Source organism: Zingiber officinale, chromosome 5A (genome assembly GCF_018446385.1).
Source record: "Zingiber officinale cultivar Zhangliang chromosome 5A, Zo_v1.1, whole genome shotgun sequence".
Taxonomy (NCBI): domain Eukaryota; kingdom Viridiplantae; phylum Streptophyta; class Magnoliopsida; order Zingiberales; family Zingiberaceae; genus Zingiber; species Zingiber officinale.
The window spans coordinates 77,871,852-77,890,242 of NC_055994.1; the positions used below are offsets into that span (position 1 = coordinate 77,871,852).

At 39.4% G+C, this 18,391-nt stretch overlaps 1 protein-coding gene across 2 annotated transcripts; it reads left to right on the forward strand.

Annotated features, from left to right (window-relative positions):
- Positions 1–7,517: 7,517 nt before the first annotated feature.
- On the forward strand, positions 7,518–9,057 carry LOC121980661 (transcription factor TCP20-like). 2 transcript variants are annotated; one of them, XM_042532797.1, is made up of 2 exons: positions 7,518–8,791; positions 8,870–9,057. In XM_042532797.1, exon 1 carries the CDS (start codon positions 7,650–7,652, stop codon positions 8,604–8,606), a length of 957 nt encoding a protein of 318 aa, XP_042388731.1. In that variant the 5' UTR covers positions 7,518–7,649; the 3' UTR covers positions 8,607–8,791; positions 8,870–9,057. The 2 variants fall into 2 exon arrangements, with proteins under 2 accessions (XP_042388731.1, XP_042388730.1); XM_042532796.1 differs by having other exon boundaries at positions 8,888–9,056.
- The last annotated feature ends 9,334 nt before the right edge of the window (positions 9,058–18,391 follow it).

An 18,391-nucleotide genomic window follows, 5' to 3' on the forward strand; every position in this document is an offset into this window, starting at 1 on the left:
ATATAAATGATCTCAAACATTAATTTCACCCAATATATTGAGATAATTAATTTTTTGAATAAAAATTAGATTTTTTACTCATTCATGTTAAAAAAAATATAGTTCTCAATATTTTGGGTTAAATTAATATTTGAGAGCATTAATATCATCATGAGATCGATACGAACATATAAAAACTGATTTCATATCATTCCGAGATCTCTAGATCCACATGTCATATTTCGGACACATTTATTTATTTTTATTTTGTGCCAATCTGCGATGAATCCTTAGAGTTGTCGCTAATTTGCCATGAAACTAGGGGTTCATCACAGCATTGGTTGTATCATGTCGCAAGCTTCTACGACAAACTCTGTTTTAGTTGCAGAGTTTATAAATATTGTAATGAATTTTAAATTTCAATGCTGATAATTGGCAATGAAATTCACGACAGAAATTTATCTGTTACTATTTTGCGACGATTTTATTTTGTTTCCAATTTCATTGTTAATTAACGACTAATCCTATTTTCATCGCTAAATATATAGTAAAATAGGGACGAATATTTTTAGTCCTAAAGTTTCATCCCTAATATAATATTTTTTAGTGAAAATAATATTATTTGTAATTTGTAAATAATACGCATTGCGGTACTATATTTAAGATATATCCAGTAAATTATTAGTAAATATATAAATTTAAAGCTCAAGTATCACTTGAGGTATATGGTCGATGTTTCTTTTGAAAGGGAATTTTGGGGTTTTAAAGATCGTCAATGCATATTAGAAATCTGCTGCCCTTTTCATTCATGAAACTTTAGTCTCAGTGTTTGGAATTGTTTTTTATTTTATTTTTTTTAATTCAAGTGTACGATTCTGAGGCTCAATTATTTCGGATGCTTGGAATTTTTTGTATAAGAGTGTTATAATATTTAAATGATGTTATACAAAATATTCGCTACATTAACAGTCATTTAATGTCGGTCTTATGACAGGGGTGGAGCAGGAATTAACTAGAGGAGTTGCTAGAATTTTTAATTACTACTGTTATAATAATAAGTCTTATCCCAATAAGTAGTGTCAACTTTATAAATTCTTCTATTTTATTAGGCTCTATCCCCTATTATATCATCATCCATATTTAAATAAATTTTATTTTATTTTATTATTATTATTTTTTATTTTCTTCTTCCTCGTTTGGTGTGTATTTGTCATAGTTTTATATCGTCTAACTGAAATATTTATTGGTCATCTAAAACATATTTATATCATCTTAAATGTGTTTCTCGGATTTTCCCGCAATAGATGTAACTCCCTAAATATAAAATATATTAATTAAAATAAAAAATTTAATGTAATTATTTTAAATATATATATAATAAATAATAATTTTTAATATATATATATAATGAGATAATTTTATTAGGCTTTAATTAAACATCTTTAAATTATCTCAATCATTGATAAGAGTTGATTAAATTTATTAACCTAAGTATTTAATTAAACCATAAGTTCTCATTCACGTTCTATGGGCACGTAGGCTCGCACGATGCCTCCTACGCATCGCGATGACACCTTGTACCGATGTCGGAACAAGATGTTTTATCCATATCAGGTGAAATGGCTCTAGATTTTAATCCATAGTTTTACAAAGGAATTCCAACTTGAAGATGATGTATATAAGAACATTAATAGTAGATGTTTATCTACAATTCCAAACATAAAATCAAGAACTGAGTTATCAGCCAGTATTCGCCTGCATGTGTGAGATGATCTAACGACAAAATCATAATAATCAAGAGGTAGATCTTTTCTCAATACTCACCGGCAAGGAATTTTGATAGAGCATCATAATATGACTAATTGAAAACAAGGACATATATCATATCATCTTAAATTACTCTCACAACCTTAATAGTTTTATAAAGGATTAAAAGTAAATTTGAATAATTAGTCAAGTCATGATATAAACCTGTATTGAAAATACATCTTCAATAGGAATGAGGAAGGATTTGTCAAGCTGACGTATTGGATCTAGTATAACAGTTATAGGGAATGATCCAATACCTGCATGAGATACAACAACTATAAGAAATTATCCTTGATCATTATTCATTATATAATGTAGGTAATTTGATATTTATAGGTCTGGGTAGAATTCCTAAAGGTTCCCTTAATAGCCCTATAATGTTTAAATAATTCTTTTGTATAATACTACTCAAATACTGAAATACATACCATCTTATCATTCTTAATACTAAACAAAAAACAAAAAATAAATAAGATATGGAAAACCAAAACCTAGAATTTTATCATAGAACTCTTATCCTAATTATTTGACAAAGAGAGAGAAACAGTAGAGGATTAGGGCGTACACAAACCTAAAAGATGAATCACAGCTTTGTCTCATTGTTGGAAAACATAGCGAATCTTGTGCGAACGACGACCTGTGGCGTTAGAAAGAAATACGGTATCGTGCGAAGAACAGAGAAAGAGCTGCAGCGTAGGGGAAAAAAGGAGATCGAAGGGGGAAAAAGGATATCTTGTGTATAGTCAGTGTACCTCCTCATCCTCGACTTCGCCTGTGTGAAGCCCGGCGTCGCGTGCCAGCATGGGTGGATCACGGATGCAAAGGGTGGCAAGTAGGTTAACGAATCAGGCCTGGATGTAATTTTTTTTTTTTACTATGCTATTTAGAAGATAATGGGCCAAATCAGACCTGGGCTATAGCCCAGGCCTGCCACCTCTTGCATCCGTCCATGCCTATGGATATAGAGAAAGGTACATATAGGTTCATATGCATCAGATGTATGGTGGGATAAATCCAAGATCGTTAGTTTTTAAGAATCGACCCCTGATCATTACCTAGAGATACTATGTGTCCATCATCTATGTTACATCTTGGAAACTTTAAATGATGTTATAAATTAATATGGATGGGTGTTACAATATTCATATATTTTAATTTTTTGAATGTCATTAATGAATGAATTTTATATTTAAAAAATAATAAATTTTAAATATAAAAAAAATTAAATAAATAGATAGCGGGACTAATAAATAATAAATATTAATATAATAAATATGTGACGTGCTATTTTAAAAAGTGACATATATTAATGTCTAAATTAATAGAAATGCTCTAACCTATGATCCTGAGGTTCAATTAATTTCGAAAGTAGAGATCTTCCCCTTAGATTCACGGATTACATAAATCCAAATGCATAAGCGCATCCATGCTCAACACTTAATTTCTTAAATTTTTCATCCAATTAAAAACAGTGCCATAATTGAAATTCGAATCGCCAGTCTTTAAAAGTTTGCTAAATACGAATTGTTTGTTTTATAATCTAGTTATTAAAGTCTTCTGATCTAATTAATACTGGAGATGAACAATCAGACTATATTAATAACTTTTATTTACCATTAGAATAGATTTAAAAACACAAATGACAATCTATATAACGGTCCCGATGATCAAAAGTAAGAGACGAATTTATTACACTCGGAATTTTTGAATCCTATTATATTATATTATTTATTTATTTTTGACAGGATTAAAAGCTCCATTTAATTTAATTTCATTTTCAGTTCCCTTGAATTGAGCGAGAATGCCGCAGATCCTCTGACAAAATAAAACGATAAGAATAATAATAAGAAACCACGTCTTTATAAATGGAGACGAGTCGAATTGATGGTTCAGGAATCGTGTCCTGACACAGGGCATGGATATGTATTATTGTTATTATTATGTGATAAGAGCGAATGGTCGCTGTCTGAGCCCACACACGCAGCGAGGCATCATCTTCTCCATGAGCGGATGAGGTAGAGGATTCATGTCGCTTTCTTCACTCTCGCCCATTCACAATTACAGCCGGACAACAATAATAATAATAATAATTATTATTATTATAAATAATAACAATAATATGAAAATATATTTTTTAAAAACTCTTAACGTGCTCTTTATTTAAAAATAAATAGACGCTTTGTTATATTTATTTCATACTCTTATCCTAACCGCTATAATGTGTAAAATTTTATTATTTATTTAATTCGGTTAAAATATTTTATATATATATATATATATATATATATATATAGCTTTTATGTTTTTTTAATAATTCGAGTGTTTAAATTTCACTGGATTAATTCTAAAAATAGTTGATCTTCGCCTTTTCATCGTCATCCATGTTCATTGACAACCAAATCGGATCCTTCCTTATCTCCGCCACCCACCCAAGGGCTGTTGGTGCAATTGTTTTTTGAATCGGCTGTGTGCCGTTATGACGGCACCAACCTTGCTTGTTTGGTCATCTTCGCATAGAGAATAATTCTCAACTAAATTTGATGCCACGAAATTGTGGAATTGAGATGGTAGCATCTCGTATAGTTTATAGAATCATGATTTACGTAGGACCAATTTGGGATAAGATTGAGTCGATCAAGATCGGATATTGATTTCATTGAATTCGAACACGAATTATGAAAATAATATTCTAAAGATTTATTCATTCAGTTGAATATCATAAGATGGATGTCCAAAATTCATAATTGAAAAAAATATCTATCATGATCAAAGTTATGAAATATAAAATAAATTTTAAAATCCTAACGATTCAAAAGATAAAAGTAATCATAATACCATGGCAAACAAATATTTGGAACCTCTGAAAAGATTTTAACTGATATTTTTTAGCCTAAAATTAGCTGTAAGTTACAGATTACGCTCGATGCTAAATATATATCTCTTAATGAATTTTAATTTGATAAGTTATGTATCTCGTGAATCAATCCAAATCAAAAGTTTGACGTCTTAAAGTATAGAATCGTAAGATCATAGAATTATACCGATCCCACTTATACCATTTTGATTCTGCTATTGATTTAGTGCTTTTGGATCGTACAATACAAATCGTGATTTTGTAAATCATAGTGATTCACAAAATTGCTCTTGGCAAGATAATTAAGATGATGAGAATGACAACTAGGGGATGGTGCAAGTCGAGTAATAGTTATAACCAGTATTCGACATATAAGGTAGAAAAAAAATTCGATCATTACCTGACGAGGTCGGGTATTGGTTCTATTGGAGTAATATCAGTACCTGATGTTGGTACCCAATAAATTTATTTTAAAAAATATAAAATATTAATGGAATAAACGAGAAAAACTTTATACCTCTAATAAAAATAAAATAAAAATAATAATTTTAGATGGTAAAATAAGTAGAAAGAGATCAAATCATAGGATTTATATTTGATTTTAAATAAAAGTGCCAAACGTATGCTTTCCTTTTGATGAAAAAAAAAACATGTGCCTTATCTTTAAAAATCATCCAAATTGCCGGTGATGAACACAGTTTGTTTCTTGTAAAATTAGGAAAATAACATCACTTTAATTCATTTATGATAATAGATGGTTATTGGATTAGGGTTTCGAATAGGAAAAATTCTATCTGAGTCCGATCCAACGATAACAAATTCGGATTTGGATATTTCCTAAATCTGACATTTAAGAATAATTATCCGTTCTGATCCGGTCGGATTGAATTTTGGATATCCGAATACGAATTCCACTCCTAAATTGACAGCTTTCTTCAACTTTGTGTTATATGATAATATGTTTTTGGTTGTGGATTATCCTTGATAATCTTGCTTATTCATCTAAGGTTATTAATGAAAATTCTGTTTAATTTAGGCAATAGACATGTCAACAAAAGGGACATGCAACCCGAAATCGAAAAATATGAAAAAACTGAGGATTTTTTTGATTCCGAGGTTAATGATTTTTTTTTTTATCAAAAATACCCTTCGATAAGAGAAAAATATGAAAAAAAAACGTGAAGAACAAAATACAATACATAAAAAAAATATAATAAAAAAATAAAAAAAACGTAAAAACACATAAAAAATAATAAAAAACAAAAAAATAATAAACGTAAAAATATAAAAAGTGTAAAAATAATAAAAAATTAAACAATTTTTAAAAATAATAAAGCGTAAAAAAATTACAAATTTAAAAAGGGGAAAAAAAGAAAAATATAAACAAATTAAAAAAACAATACAAAAATTTAAAAACCGTAAAAAAATAAAAAACTTAAAAAAAATAAAAAATCAAAAATCAAAAACTAAAAAACGTAAAAAAATAAAAAAAATCTAAAAAAAAGGAAAAATAAAATGCAATAAAATAAAAATAATACATAAAAATAAAGAAAAATGTGAAAAATAAAAAAATAAAAAACCGTAGAGCTTAATAATAATAATAATATGTATAATTAATTTTATAACTTAGGGTAATGTAATAAAATATTAAATTAGATTATTATTAAAATCTTTAAACAAATAAATTTTTATTATATTATATGGGTTGAACTAAACAATATTTAATTATATTTTATTTAACATAATAATCACATAATTAAAATTACACATAATAACTTGAATCAGTATCTGACAACGATGATGGACTTAAATGATCGCCCCCTTATCCTTCATATCCAAATTATCAACGACAATGACCATACTGTAGCTAAATAACAAAAATATTATCAAATAGAAATAATCAAGAGACAAGGATTCAAATCTGAAAAAGAAGGAAAGAAAATAGAAATGAGGAAACAAAGAATTAGATGATTAAAATTAGGATTTAGGAGAGAGTTCAATCTCAATTAAATTGCAATAATAGATGAAAATTTTAATTCTATTAATTCATATTTTAAAAAAATCGCAAGGTTAGCAATTAACTAATTATAACGCAACAGAATAAGTATAATAATCAATTGTCTGTGTATTATTTGACTAATATTGTTTATATTAATTCGACAGAATTAATTATATTATATTGGTTCAATTTTAATGATAAGGTAGATTTGTTTTTAGTTTCTTTCATTTATATTGATTCGATTCAATTTTAACTAGAATTTTATTATTTCAACTAGAATTTTATTTAAATTTTCACTAGAATTTTATTGAAAACTAACATATAATATATAAATTTTATAAAATATATATTTTTCTATCAAATAATTAAATAATATTATTCAATAATAGTATAATTTATTCTCAAATATCACCTTTAAAAATAAAAATCCTAGTAACAAGTTATTATAACATACTTCTTTTATAAAAAAATAATTTAATATTATATTTGATCTTATCGACACAAAGTATTTTTAGAAGATTCTTTACTCACAGTATTAAAAAAAATTATTGATAAAAATAAATCTTAATAATACGTCGTAGTTAGTTTCAAATTATAAATTTATAATTAATTAATGAGAAAAATTCTCAATAATATATTGTAATTAAATTTCAAACTCTACGATCATGTCAAAAGGAAAAAAATATTAATATAATCTAAATTTAAGTTTCATTAAATTAATTATTAAATTATATTATAACTATAATTATAACCTTATATTATAAATATTATTAAATTATATTTTAAATATTATAAGAAAGGAAAAGAATTTTTTTTTTGCCTCCTTTTCCAAAAAGCATTTGCCATTTTCAATTCAGTAGTGATTAATCCCTTTTGTGTTTTCTACCTTCTCCTCCTGAGGTAGTCAGGTGAGGCGAGGAGGACCCATGAGAATCTAGCTTCCTTCTCTTCCCTTGTTTTTTTCCTATCCAAAATTCCTCCTTTTTCCTCTTCCTCATCGCCTGATTCATGGATCCCAAGAGCTCCTCCAAGCTTCCCAAGGATGTCCCCAAGCACCGGCCGCAGTCGGACAAAGAGGAAGTCTCTTCGGCGAACGCACCAGATGCAGAAAGGAGGGACCTTTTGCCGGCGGAGAGTGGGTTGCGAGAGGTGGTGGTCGGGAAGGATGAGAAAAGGAAGCAGCTTGCGCCGAAAAGGAGCTCGAACAAGGACCGGCACACCAAGGTCGAGGGAAGAGGGCGGAGGATAAGGATGCCCGCCCTCTGCGCCGCCAGGATCTTCCAGCTCACACGGGAACTGGGCCATAAATCCGACGGGGAGACCATCCAGTGGCTCCTGCAGCAAGCGGAGCCCTCCATCGTCGCCGCCACGGGCACAGGCACCATCCCCGCGTCAGCCCTAGCTGCCGCCGCCGCTGCGTCCGCGTCGCTCCCGGCCGCCACCGTCCCTGCTGGCCTCCACCAGAAGCAGATCGATGAGCTAGGGCAGGGAGCGGGATCCGGCGCTGCGCGGCCCGCTTGGGCGGTGATGGGGGCCGCTGGCCTCGGCCGCGCGTACCCTAGCTTGTGGCCTCCCTCGGTCGGCGGGTTCAACTCTGGATTCTTGCACGCAGCGCCATCAAGTTCGAACCTTGCGACCGGCGGCGGCGTCGATGCGCCGGTAGGAGGCTTCATGCAGCGAATCGGGGTGCACGGACTCGAATTCGCCGGTGCCAATCTGGGCGGCGCGATGAGCTTTGCCCAGATGTTGAGTGGGCACGGGCAGCATCTGCCAGGGCTGGAGCTGGGGCTCTCCCAGGAAGCGCATATCGGAGTGTTGAATCCTCAGAGCTTGAACCAGTTCTATGCGCAGATAGGGCAGGCAGGAGGAGACCCAGTTGATGGAACTGGACATGAACAACCACATCACGACCATCAAAAACGAATTCCATCGCCGGAGAATGATTCCGAGGGGTCAGAAGAGTAGAAACCAGAGTTTAAAAGGTGAATTCAACGATCAATGGGAAGGAAGCTGCTGTGTCAATCCAATGAGATTAGCAAGATTTCATTTTTGTTTCAGTAGATTACTTATCTTCTGCGTAGCCTTCAGAATTCATATCAGAGGAAGTGAGATCACTGTGGCAGCTTCCTTCCATTATTCTCTGCATTCAGGTATCCTTTTCTCTGTTGTTCATCAGAAATTTCTACATTGCCAATCTTTGGTGATGAATGATATGCTTCAGCCTTCAGGATCTCTGAAACTTGCAGGTGACTGTATATTAGTGGATTTGAATCCATCGGAAGGATTTCCGCGAGGTTAATTAGTTCACGGTTTGTAAATAGTAATCTTGAATCCTCCATATTTTTTTGTTGTTGTGTGTGAGGCATGGTTGGTTTGATTTATATGAAATAATATCTGGATTTCTTTAAGTTCTACAATTTTTTCTTGAGCTATACATGATCATCACTTGACTGCTAGTTCATCTCCAATCATTCTAATGCAAAAGTTCACATTTATTCAAAGTTGCTTAGTTTCAGCTCATGCATAGTTATCGAATCTAAACACCATTTACACCATTCAATCTATAGTGGGGACTTTGTTGAATTCATTCTCTCTTCGATCGACACCATTTTCCTACAATTAATAGGTTAAACTGAATGAGACCTCAATGCTCTCTTTGCCTACAGGTTGAAACACAAAGCTAACTAGAGCTTCATGTTTGATACATTAACCATTTAATCACTTTCTTTTTTCCTGAAAGGTAGTTCGATACATTCGGTACTCAGTTACTACCACAGTTCTTAGAGATTGTCACTTTAGACAGAACCTTTTGATGCTGAACATTCCTCTCTGATCCTTCAAGAGCATGCCCTGAAGCTCCTTGTGTTTCCATTATAATCGTTCTCATTGTAGACGGAGGCGGATCTAGAAATTTTATCAAGGTGACAAAGAGTCAGATATCACAAATACACATATAAAAAAAATCATCATATAACAAAAATTAATTAATTGATGAAGACTGCTGACAAAAAGCATATATAAAGAAAAACAATTCCTTTTAATTCAGGTATTTGGTTGCAGGTCAATTGGAGGGGATTTTGGGGAATATTTTATTAATTATAATTTATGTATAAAATTTTTAAAACATAAGGGTACTATAGTAATAGTAATAAATAATATATTAGTAAAATTTATTTAAAACATAAGGGTACTATTATTATAACTTTATTATTATAGTATTATACTACTCTATTGCCCTTTAGTAGAGCTGCCCCTGATTGTAGGGCTATAAACTTCTTTTCTTTATGTATTGGATACTTCCAATAACACATTTGATCGCTCCAATTCGAGCATTAGATGGACTAAAACAAAGTTAGAGTGATAGGACTCGGTTTCATCTCATCGTGACTTTTTACCTATAGTTATTATTGAAATCCTAGACAACAAGTAAATACTACCTTACATAGTGATTTCCATCCTTTTGTGTAAGTTTGGCTACAACTCAACACTCAATGATATGATCAAGGATCCTTTTTGCAGGCATGTGCACAAAGAGTGAGGGAGATTTCAAATATCAAATAGATAGATAAACTAGAAATTAAAGTAGAGATAAATAAAATATTTCAATATTCTAAATATTCATGTTTGAAGTTTTATCCTTTTTCCCCCCTTCAATCTCTCTTTTGATTATCATATCTTGAATGTTTGTAAACACAGTTCACAGAGCAAACAAAATGGAAAACCACCTTATGCAAGTTGAAAACAACAGATGAAGATCACAAACATAAGAACTAGTCCAATCCGCCAAGGTTGAAATCCAAAAGGATGAAAGAAAGCACAACAAAATAGTTCGTCACGATACGACCACAGGAAGATGCTCACTGATACGATTTGCCGGTATTAGATGTGTATATTTTCATATATAAGTAACCTCTGACGACCACAGGAAGATGCTCACTGATACGATTTGCCGGTATTAGATGTGTATATTTTCATATATAAGTAACCTCTTGTTAACAAGAAGTTGCTTTTGCCAACCCTTGCCTCGTCTAGTTTTGTCTTCCTCTTCTAATCTCGTGTTTGTTAGAGATATAATTAAAATCCTATATTAGAATACGTGAAAAAATCATGGGTTTATAAGATCGAAAATATCTTCATTGGTATAGGGTCTTTTAGGTAGAGTTAAAAAATAAATCCAACTCGCGGTAAAGATGTTTCAAACCGTTATAATTATGACTTTGCCAAAAAACCTAAGAGAATGAATAGACCCACTAGAAAAGTATATTTAATCTACAACAAACAGACCTTAGGCTTGTGGGCGTTGGTCCCAGACTTGGAGACGATACCTCATATTCTATTTCTCATATGGAAGATGTGTAGGCAATCGACATGCTACGCATTGAGAGATTGATGGTATTCGAGTGAGCACGTGTACGAGGAGGAGATGAACCACAACTATAAGAGTGTGTTTGGTTCAAGTTATCATGCAAGTAATCACATACCCAAGGTTATGCAAAATAAAATATAATCCTAATTTTGTTTGGTTCAACCTAAGTAATAGTATAATCTAATTTAACATTTACTATACTACCCCTTGTTCAATTATATGATTATTTTTTTAGATTAAGTTAAATTAAATTATTATTATTATTAATAATAATTATAATATTATTAATTAATAAGTCGATAATATATATAATAAATAAATAAAATTGATTTATAATTTTTAAAATTTAAAATAAATTTATATATATTTTAAATATGATTAGATATGTCATTAACTGATTATATATACTTTAAATTTATATATGTTGAGATATGTGATTAAATTTTTTAATTCTCTTCCCTTTTTACTGTGCTTCTCCCTCATGCACAATTTTTTCATGCCGACATTTTTTTCCTACACAACAAGGCCGCCTCCTCCGTAAGTCGTCGACGCGCCGCGAATCAGTTTTGATTGGTACCCGAAAAGCACGAAATGGTTATGAACCATCTCCACGAAGAGGAAACAAAAGTGATCGATGTCGGAGGGATCAACGACCAGCTTCAACCTCGATCTCTTCCACGATGCAATTCTGCATGCCCTATGTTGACTGCGACGAGCTCACGATGGCTGTTGGAGGCAAAAAGAAAAGTGATTGATGCTGGAGGAATCCACCACATGAAGTGTATGGCGATGTTGACTGCGACGAGCTCGCTACGACGGTTGGAGGCAAAAAGGAAGATGCCCTTGGAGGTAGCGAGGAAGTAGAGGTCCTTGCCGGGGGTGACGGCCGCACTTGCGAAGGGGATCTTGAACCACCAACAGAAGCTGTCATTGAATCCGCGCATTACAAAATCCCTAGGGGGCCTCTTCTTGTAGTTGAACAACCATTTGCCACCGGATCAAAGCGTCCCTCGTCGAGGTAGCGGAAGTCGTGAGTGGACACAACAGAGGCGGGCGCCTTGGAGATGGATCAGACATGGAGAAGCTCCGGGAGGGGGCCAAGCGGAAGAAGATCTCGTGGAGGAGCTCAAAGGGGAGAAGGTAGAGGCCGATGACAGTGACACCGCGATCGACATCCCTCATAATTTACTCTTGCTCATCTCCTCGTCTAAAAGGGTAATTTTGGAAAAAAATATTGATAATCTCGGAATCATAGAAAACCTAAGGTTTTCAAGGTTATCTGATTTCAAGTTATATTCCTTGATTGCTGACGTGGCGGGAATGTTATATTACCGGGAATCACTGATTACTTAAATTAAATAAGGTTGTCGTTGATAACCTACTAAGATTATTAGCCATAACTCCCAACCAAACACGCCCTAATAATTCTATATCATGCCAATTTTGTATTACTTCTTGTCGATTTCTATTGAGTTTATTGCCTTTTATCTTCCTCTTCTAATCTCGTGTTTATTGGAAATACAATTAAAGTCCTATATTAGAAATACATGACAAAGATCATTAATTTATAAGATCGAAAATATCTCCATTGGTATAGGGTCTTTTAGATAGAGTCAAAAAATAAATCCAACTCGCGGTAAAGATGTTTCAAATCATTATGATTACGACTTTGCCAAAAAGCCTAAGAGGATGAATAGACTCACTAGAAAGATATATATAGTTTGCAACAAACAGACCCAGGCTTGTGGACGCTAGTCCTAGACTTGGAGACGATACCTCAGCTTCTATTTCTCATATGGCAGATGTGTAGGCAATCGACATGCAATGCATTGAGAGATTGATGGTATTCGAGTGAGCACGTGTACGAGGAGGAGATGAACCACAACTATAAGGGTGTGTTTAGATCAAATTATCAAATATAACCTTGTTATGTGATTACCAAGTAATCACATAACTAAGGTTATGGAGAATAAAATATAATCCTAATCTTGTTTAGTACAACCTAAGTAATGATGATCCTGTCCGAAGGCTGAATCAACGGACGCTGGGCACGTGACGCTCTCCGGTTGCTGACGTGGATCTTCGCCCGGTCGGACGGCGCTCCGGCGAACCTGCAAAGAAGTCGGGCCGGGAAGGGGTTCCTGACGACGACCTTCCGACGCTCAAGTCAGGCAAAGCTCAACCAAAAAGTGGCTGCAAGAATCGTAGAATGCGTACCTCCGGCGAAGGGTGAGGACCCTTTATATAGAGCTGTGAAGAGGCTCGGACACATATACCGAGGTGCATACGTGTCCTCTGTCCATACCTTGGTATGAGCTTGTCAGAAGAGCTTACCTGACACCATACTGCTACAGTCCGAGTACATCTATGATGGGACAGCGGGATCCTCTGTTGTAAAATCTTGCGTATGGCCTGGTCGTTGAACATACCCGCTGTCAGGAGATGTTCCCCCGATGTTTCCTTTGTCCTTTTGTTTCTTCTGTTCCCGCGCCGAGCGGCCAGCCGCTCGGCAGGCATAGGCCCGACCGAGCGTAGGTATCGGTCCGACCGGGTGCTCGGCTGAGAGTGTTCCACATCAACGATGCTTTATGCTTCGGCTGAGCGGGCTATCCGTTCGGCCAGGTGACCCTTTTCACTATGAGCGTCGGAAACCCGCCCATGGTCGGGTTGTCTTCTGTCCGACCCGGGAAGCTCCTGGCCGAATGTCAGGTCGGCTCGGCATGCTTCCGTTCGGCCCGGCATGCTTCCGTTCGGCCTGGCATGCTTTCGTTCGGCCCGACATGCTTCCGTTCGGCCCGACATGCTTCCGTTCGGCCCGGCATGCTTCCGCAGAACGCATCCTTCCGTTCGGCCCGGCATCCTTCCGTTCTGCCCGGCATGCTTCCGTTCGGTAGGGCATCCTTCCATTCAGCCCGACATCCTTCCGTTCGGAAGGGCATCCTTCCGTTCGGCCCGGCATGCTTCCGTTCGGCAGGGCAACCTTCCATTCAGCCCGGCATCCTTCCGTTCGGCAGGGCATCCTTCCGTTCGGCCCGACATGCTTCCGTTCGGCAGGGCATCCTTCCGTTCGGCCCGGCATGTTTCCGCTCGGCCCGACATCCTTCGTTCGGCTCGAACTTGGGGTTGACCTCCACGTGTCTTTGACCCTCCGCCCATGAGGGTCCCCCGTCCTTAACACCGGATCACATGCCTCCCCTTCAAGTCTAGTTGAAGGAGGCGCATAGTCCGACTAACTGGACGCCCGTAGTGCCGAGCGGCGCATCCAAGAAACCATCCTCCGCTTCTCCTCGTTAATCGCCTCTCATCCCACCTCTCTTGCGTTTTGCAAGGGATTTCTCACGAAGTATTTGGTGTTTCCCTTCCGCTCGGCTAAATATGTAACGTTCCGCTTTGATAGCAGAGGTCGCTCGCTAGATGCCGATGAAGTACCTTTGAGTACTGGGCCGAGCGGAACGTAGAGACGGTCGAACGATATTGACGGCGCGTTCCTTGGGACACTTGCAGTCCTTTTTATTGCTCTCTTCTGCTCGGAGGGTTTATAGACGCCGGCTCGTCTCTCGATTTTTAACGTCGGAGCTCGACGGTCTTCCGCTCGGAGGGTTTATAGACGCCGGCTCGTCTCTCGATATTTAACGTCGGAGCTCGACGGTCTTCCGCTCGGATGATTTATAGACGCCGGCTCGTCTCTCGATATTTAACGTCGGAGCTCGACGGTCTTCCGCTCGGACGTTTGTAGATGCGGCTCGTCTCTCGATATTTAACGTCGGAGCTCGACGGTCTTCCGCTCGGATGATTTATAGACGCCGGCTCGTCTCTCGATATTTAACGTCGGAGCTCGACGGTCTTCCGCTCGGATGATTTATAGACGCCGGCTCGTCTCTCGATATTTAACGTCGGAGCTCGACGGTCTTCCGCTCGGATGATTTATAGACGCCGGCTCGTCTCTCGATATTTAAAGTCGGAGCTCGACGGTCTTCCGCTCGGATGATTTATAGACGCCGGCTCGTCTCTCGATATTTAACGTCGGAGCTCGACGATCTTCCACTCGGGCGTTCATAGACGCCGGCTCGTCTCTCGATATTTAACGTCGGAGCTCGATGACCTTCCGCTCGGATGATTTATAGACGCCGGCTCGTCTCTCGATATTTAATGTCGGAGCTCGACGACCTTTTAAGGCTAACTTTGAAGCGACCGTTCGGCGAAGCTATTTGTCGTTTAATCATTTTTGCTTCCTGCATTACAAGTACATAGGCGACCCAAAATATATACAAAAATGAGTTACATCAGTGCACCTTTCACCCAGCTCGGATAATGTAGTCCCGACCGAACGGCTCGGGGTCTTCTTCATCGAGCGCTGGGCTCGGATAACATACTCCCGGCCGAACGGCTCGGTGTCTTCTTTGTCGAGCGCTTGGCTCGGATACTGTACTATGGCCGAACGGTGCATGGTCTTCCTCGTCAAGCGTTTGGGTCGAATATTATACCTCCGGCCGAACGGCTCGGGGCCTTCGGCATCGAGCGCTTGGCTCGGATACTATACCTCCGGCCGAACGGCTCGGGGCCTTCATTGTCGAGCCTTAGGCTCGGATACTATACCTCTGGCCGAACGGCTCGGGGCCTTCATTGTCGAGCCTTAGGCTAGGATACTATACCTCCGGCCGAACGGCTCGGGGCTTTCATGCTTTTGGCTCGTATAATTATACGCCCGACGGAATGGCACGGGGTCTTCACGCAGTAGGCCGTTCGGCGGATAATGCTCAATGCGTTTTTATCTTTTTGCATTTCAAATATACAACCAAACGGAAAATATACAGCACACATTATATTGGTGCACCTTTCACCCTGCCCCGGAAAGGCTGGAGATAATTTGCGCTTCATGGTTGATCCAAGTCCCAACCCATCTTCATCCGCTCGGCAGCTCGTCCACCCAGCTTCCTCCTATGTGGTCGATCCATCGCCTGACATCAAACTCCCGCTCTTGAGGTTCCAGAAGGAGGGGCTTGCTATAAGTTGAATTCGGGAGATGAAGTATCTGCTTTTGAGGGAAATGGAGCTGTCGAAGGCCGTGCTTCTGCTCGACGTCCTGACGCTGATGTTGCTTGCTGCTCAATCCGCTCGGCCTGCGACTTCTGCCTTTGTTGTTCCACGAGCTTAGCTGCTCGTGTTTCGATCAGAGCGTCGAGTTCTTCTGTGGAAAGCGTCACCAAGTGCGGTCTTCCAGCTTCGTCCATTGCTTTCGATCGGATGCAGGAGCGTTCCCACTGACGACGCCAAATTGATCCTGTCCGAAGGCTGAATCAACGGACGCTGGGCACGTGACGCTCTCCGGTTGCTGACGTGGATCTTCGGCCGGTCGGATGGCGCTCCGGCGAACCTGCATAGAAGTCGGGCCGGAAATGGGTTCCCGGCGACGACCCTCCGACGCTCAAGTCAGGCAAAGCTCAACCAAAAAGTGGCTCCAAGAATCGTAGAATGCGTACCTCCGGCGAAGGGTGAGGACCCTTTATATAGAGCTGTGAAGAGGCTCGGGCACATATACCGAGGTGCATACGTGTCCTCTGTCCATACCTCGGTATGAGCTTGTCAGAAGAGCTTACCTGACACCATACTGCTACAGTCCGAGCACATCTATGATGGGACAGCGGGATCCTCTGTTGTAAGATCTTGCGTATGGCCTGGTCGTTGAACATACGCGCTGTCAGGAGATGTTCCCCCGATGTTTCCTTTGTCCTTTTGTTTCTTCTGTTCCTGTGCCGAGGGGTCAGCCGCTCGGTAGGCATAGGCCCGACCGGGCCTAGGTATCGGTTCGACCGGGTGCTCGGCTGAGAGTGTTCCACAGCAACGATGCTTTATGCTTCGGCCGAAGGGCTATCCGTTCGGCCAGGTGACCCTTTTCACTATGAGCGTCGGAAACCCGCCCATGGTCGGGTTGTCTTCTGTCCGGCCCGGGAAGCTCCTGGCCGAATGTCAGGTCGGCTCGACATGCTCCCGTTCGGCCCGGCATGCTTCCGTTCGGCCCGGCATGCTTCCGTTCGGCCCGGCATGCTTCCGTTCGGCAGGGCATCCTTCCATTCAGCCCGGCATCCTTCCGTTCGGTAGGACATCCTTCCGTTCGGTAGGGCATGCTTCCGTTCGGCAGGGCAGCCTTCCATTCAGCCTGACATCCTTCCGTTCGGCAGGGCATCCTTCCGTTCGGCCCGACATGCTTCCGCTCGGCTCGACATCCTTCGTTCGGCTCGAACTTGGGGTTGACCTCCACGTGTCTTTGACCCTCCGCCCATGAGGGTCTCCCGTCCTTACCACCGGATCACATGCCTCTCCTTCAAGTCTAGTCGAAGGAGGCGCATAGTCCGACTGACTGGACGCCCGTAGTGCCGAGCGGCGCATCCAAGAAACCATCCTCCGCTTCTCCTCGTTAATCGCCTCTCATCCCACCTCTCTTGCGTTTTGCAAGGGATTTCTCACGAAGTATTTGGTGTTTCCCTTCCGCTCGGCTAAATATGTAACGTTCCGCTTTGATAGCAGAGGTCGCTCGCTAGATGCCGATGAAGTACCTTTGAGTACTGGGCCGAGCGGAACGTAGAGACGGTCGAACGATATTGACGGCGCGTTCCTTGGGACACTTGCAGTCCTTTTTATTGCTCTCTTCCGCTCGGAGGGTTTATAGACGCCGGCTCGTCTCTCGATTTTTAACGTCGGAGCTCGACGGTCTTCCGCTCGGAGGGTTTATAGACGCCGGCTCGTCTCTCGATATTTAACGTCGGAACTCGACGGTCTTCCGCTCGGATGATTTATAGATGCCGGCTCGTCTCTCGATATTTAACGTCGGAGCTCGACGGTCTTCTGCTCGGATGATTTATAGACGCCGGCTCGTCTCTCGATATTTAACGTCGGAGCTCGACGGTCTTCCGCTCGGATGATTTATAGACGCCGGCTCGTCTCTCGATATTTAACGTCGGAGCTCGACGGTCTTCCGTTCGGATGATTTATAGACGCCGGCTCGTCTCTCGATATTTAACGTCGGAGCTCGACGGTCTTCCGCTCGGACGTTTATAGACACCGGCTCGTCTCTCGATATTTAACGTCGGAGCTCGACGGCCTTCCGCTCGGATGATTTATAGACGCCGGCTCGTCTCTCGATATTTAACGTCGGAGCTCGACGTCCTTTTAAGGCTAACTTTGAAGCGACCGTTCGACGAAGCTATTTGCCCTTTAATCATTTTTGCTTCCTGCATTACAAGTACATAGGCGTCCCAAAATATATACAAAAATGAGTTACATCAGTGCACCTTTCACCCAGCTCGGATAATGTAATCCCGGCCAAACGGCTCGGGGTCTTCTTCATCGAGCGTTGGGCTCCGATAACATACTCCCGGCCGAATGG

Excerpts from the sequence above, each read along its gene's own strand:
- LOC121980661 (XM_042532797.1), top strand. The coding sequence starts at position 7,650 with ATGGATCCCAAGAGCTCCTCCAAGCTTCCCAAGGATGTCCCCAAGCAC.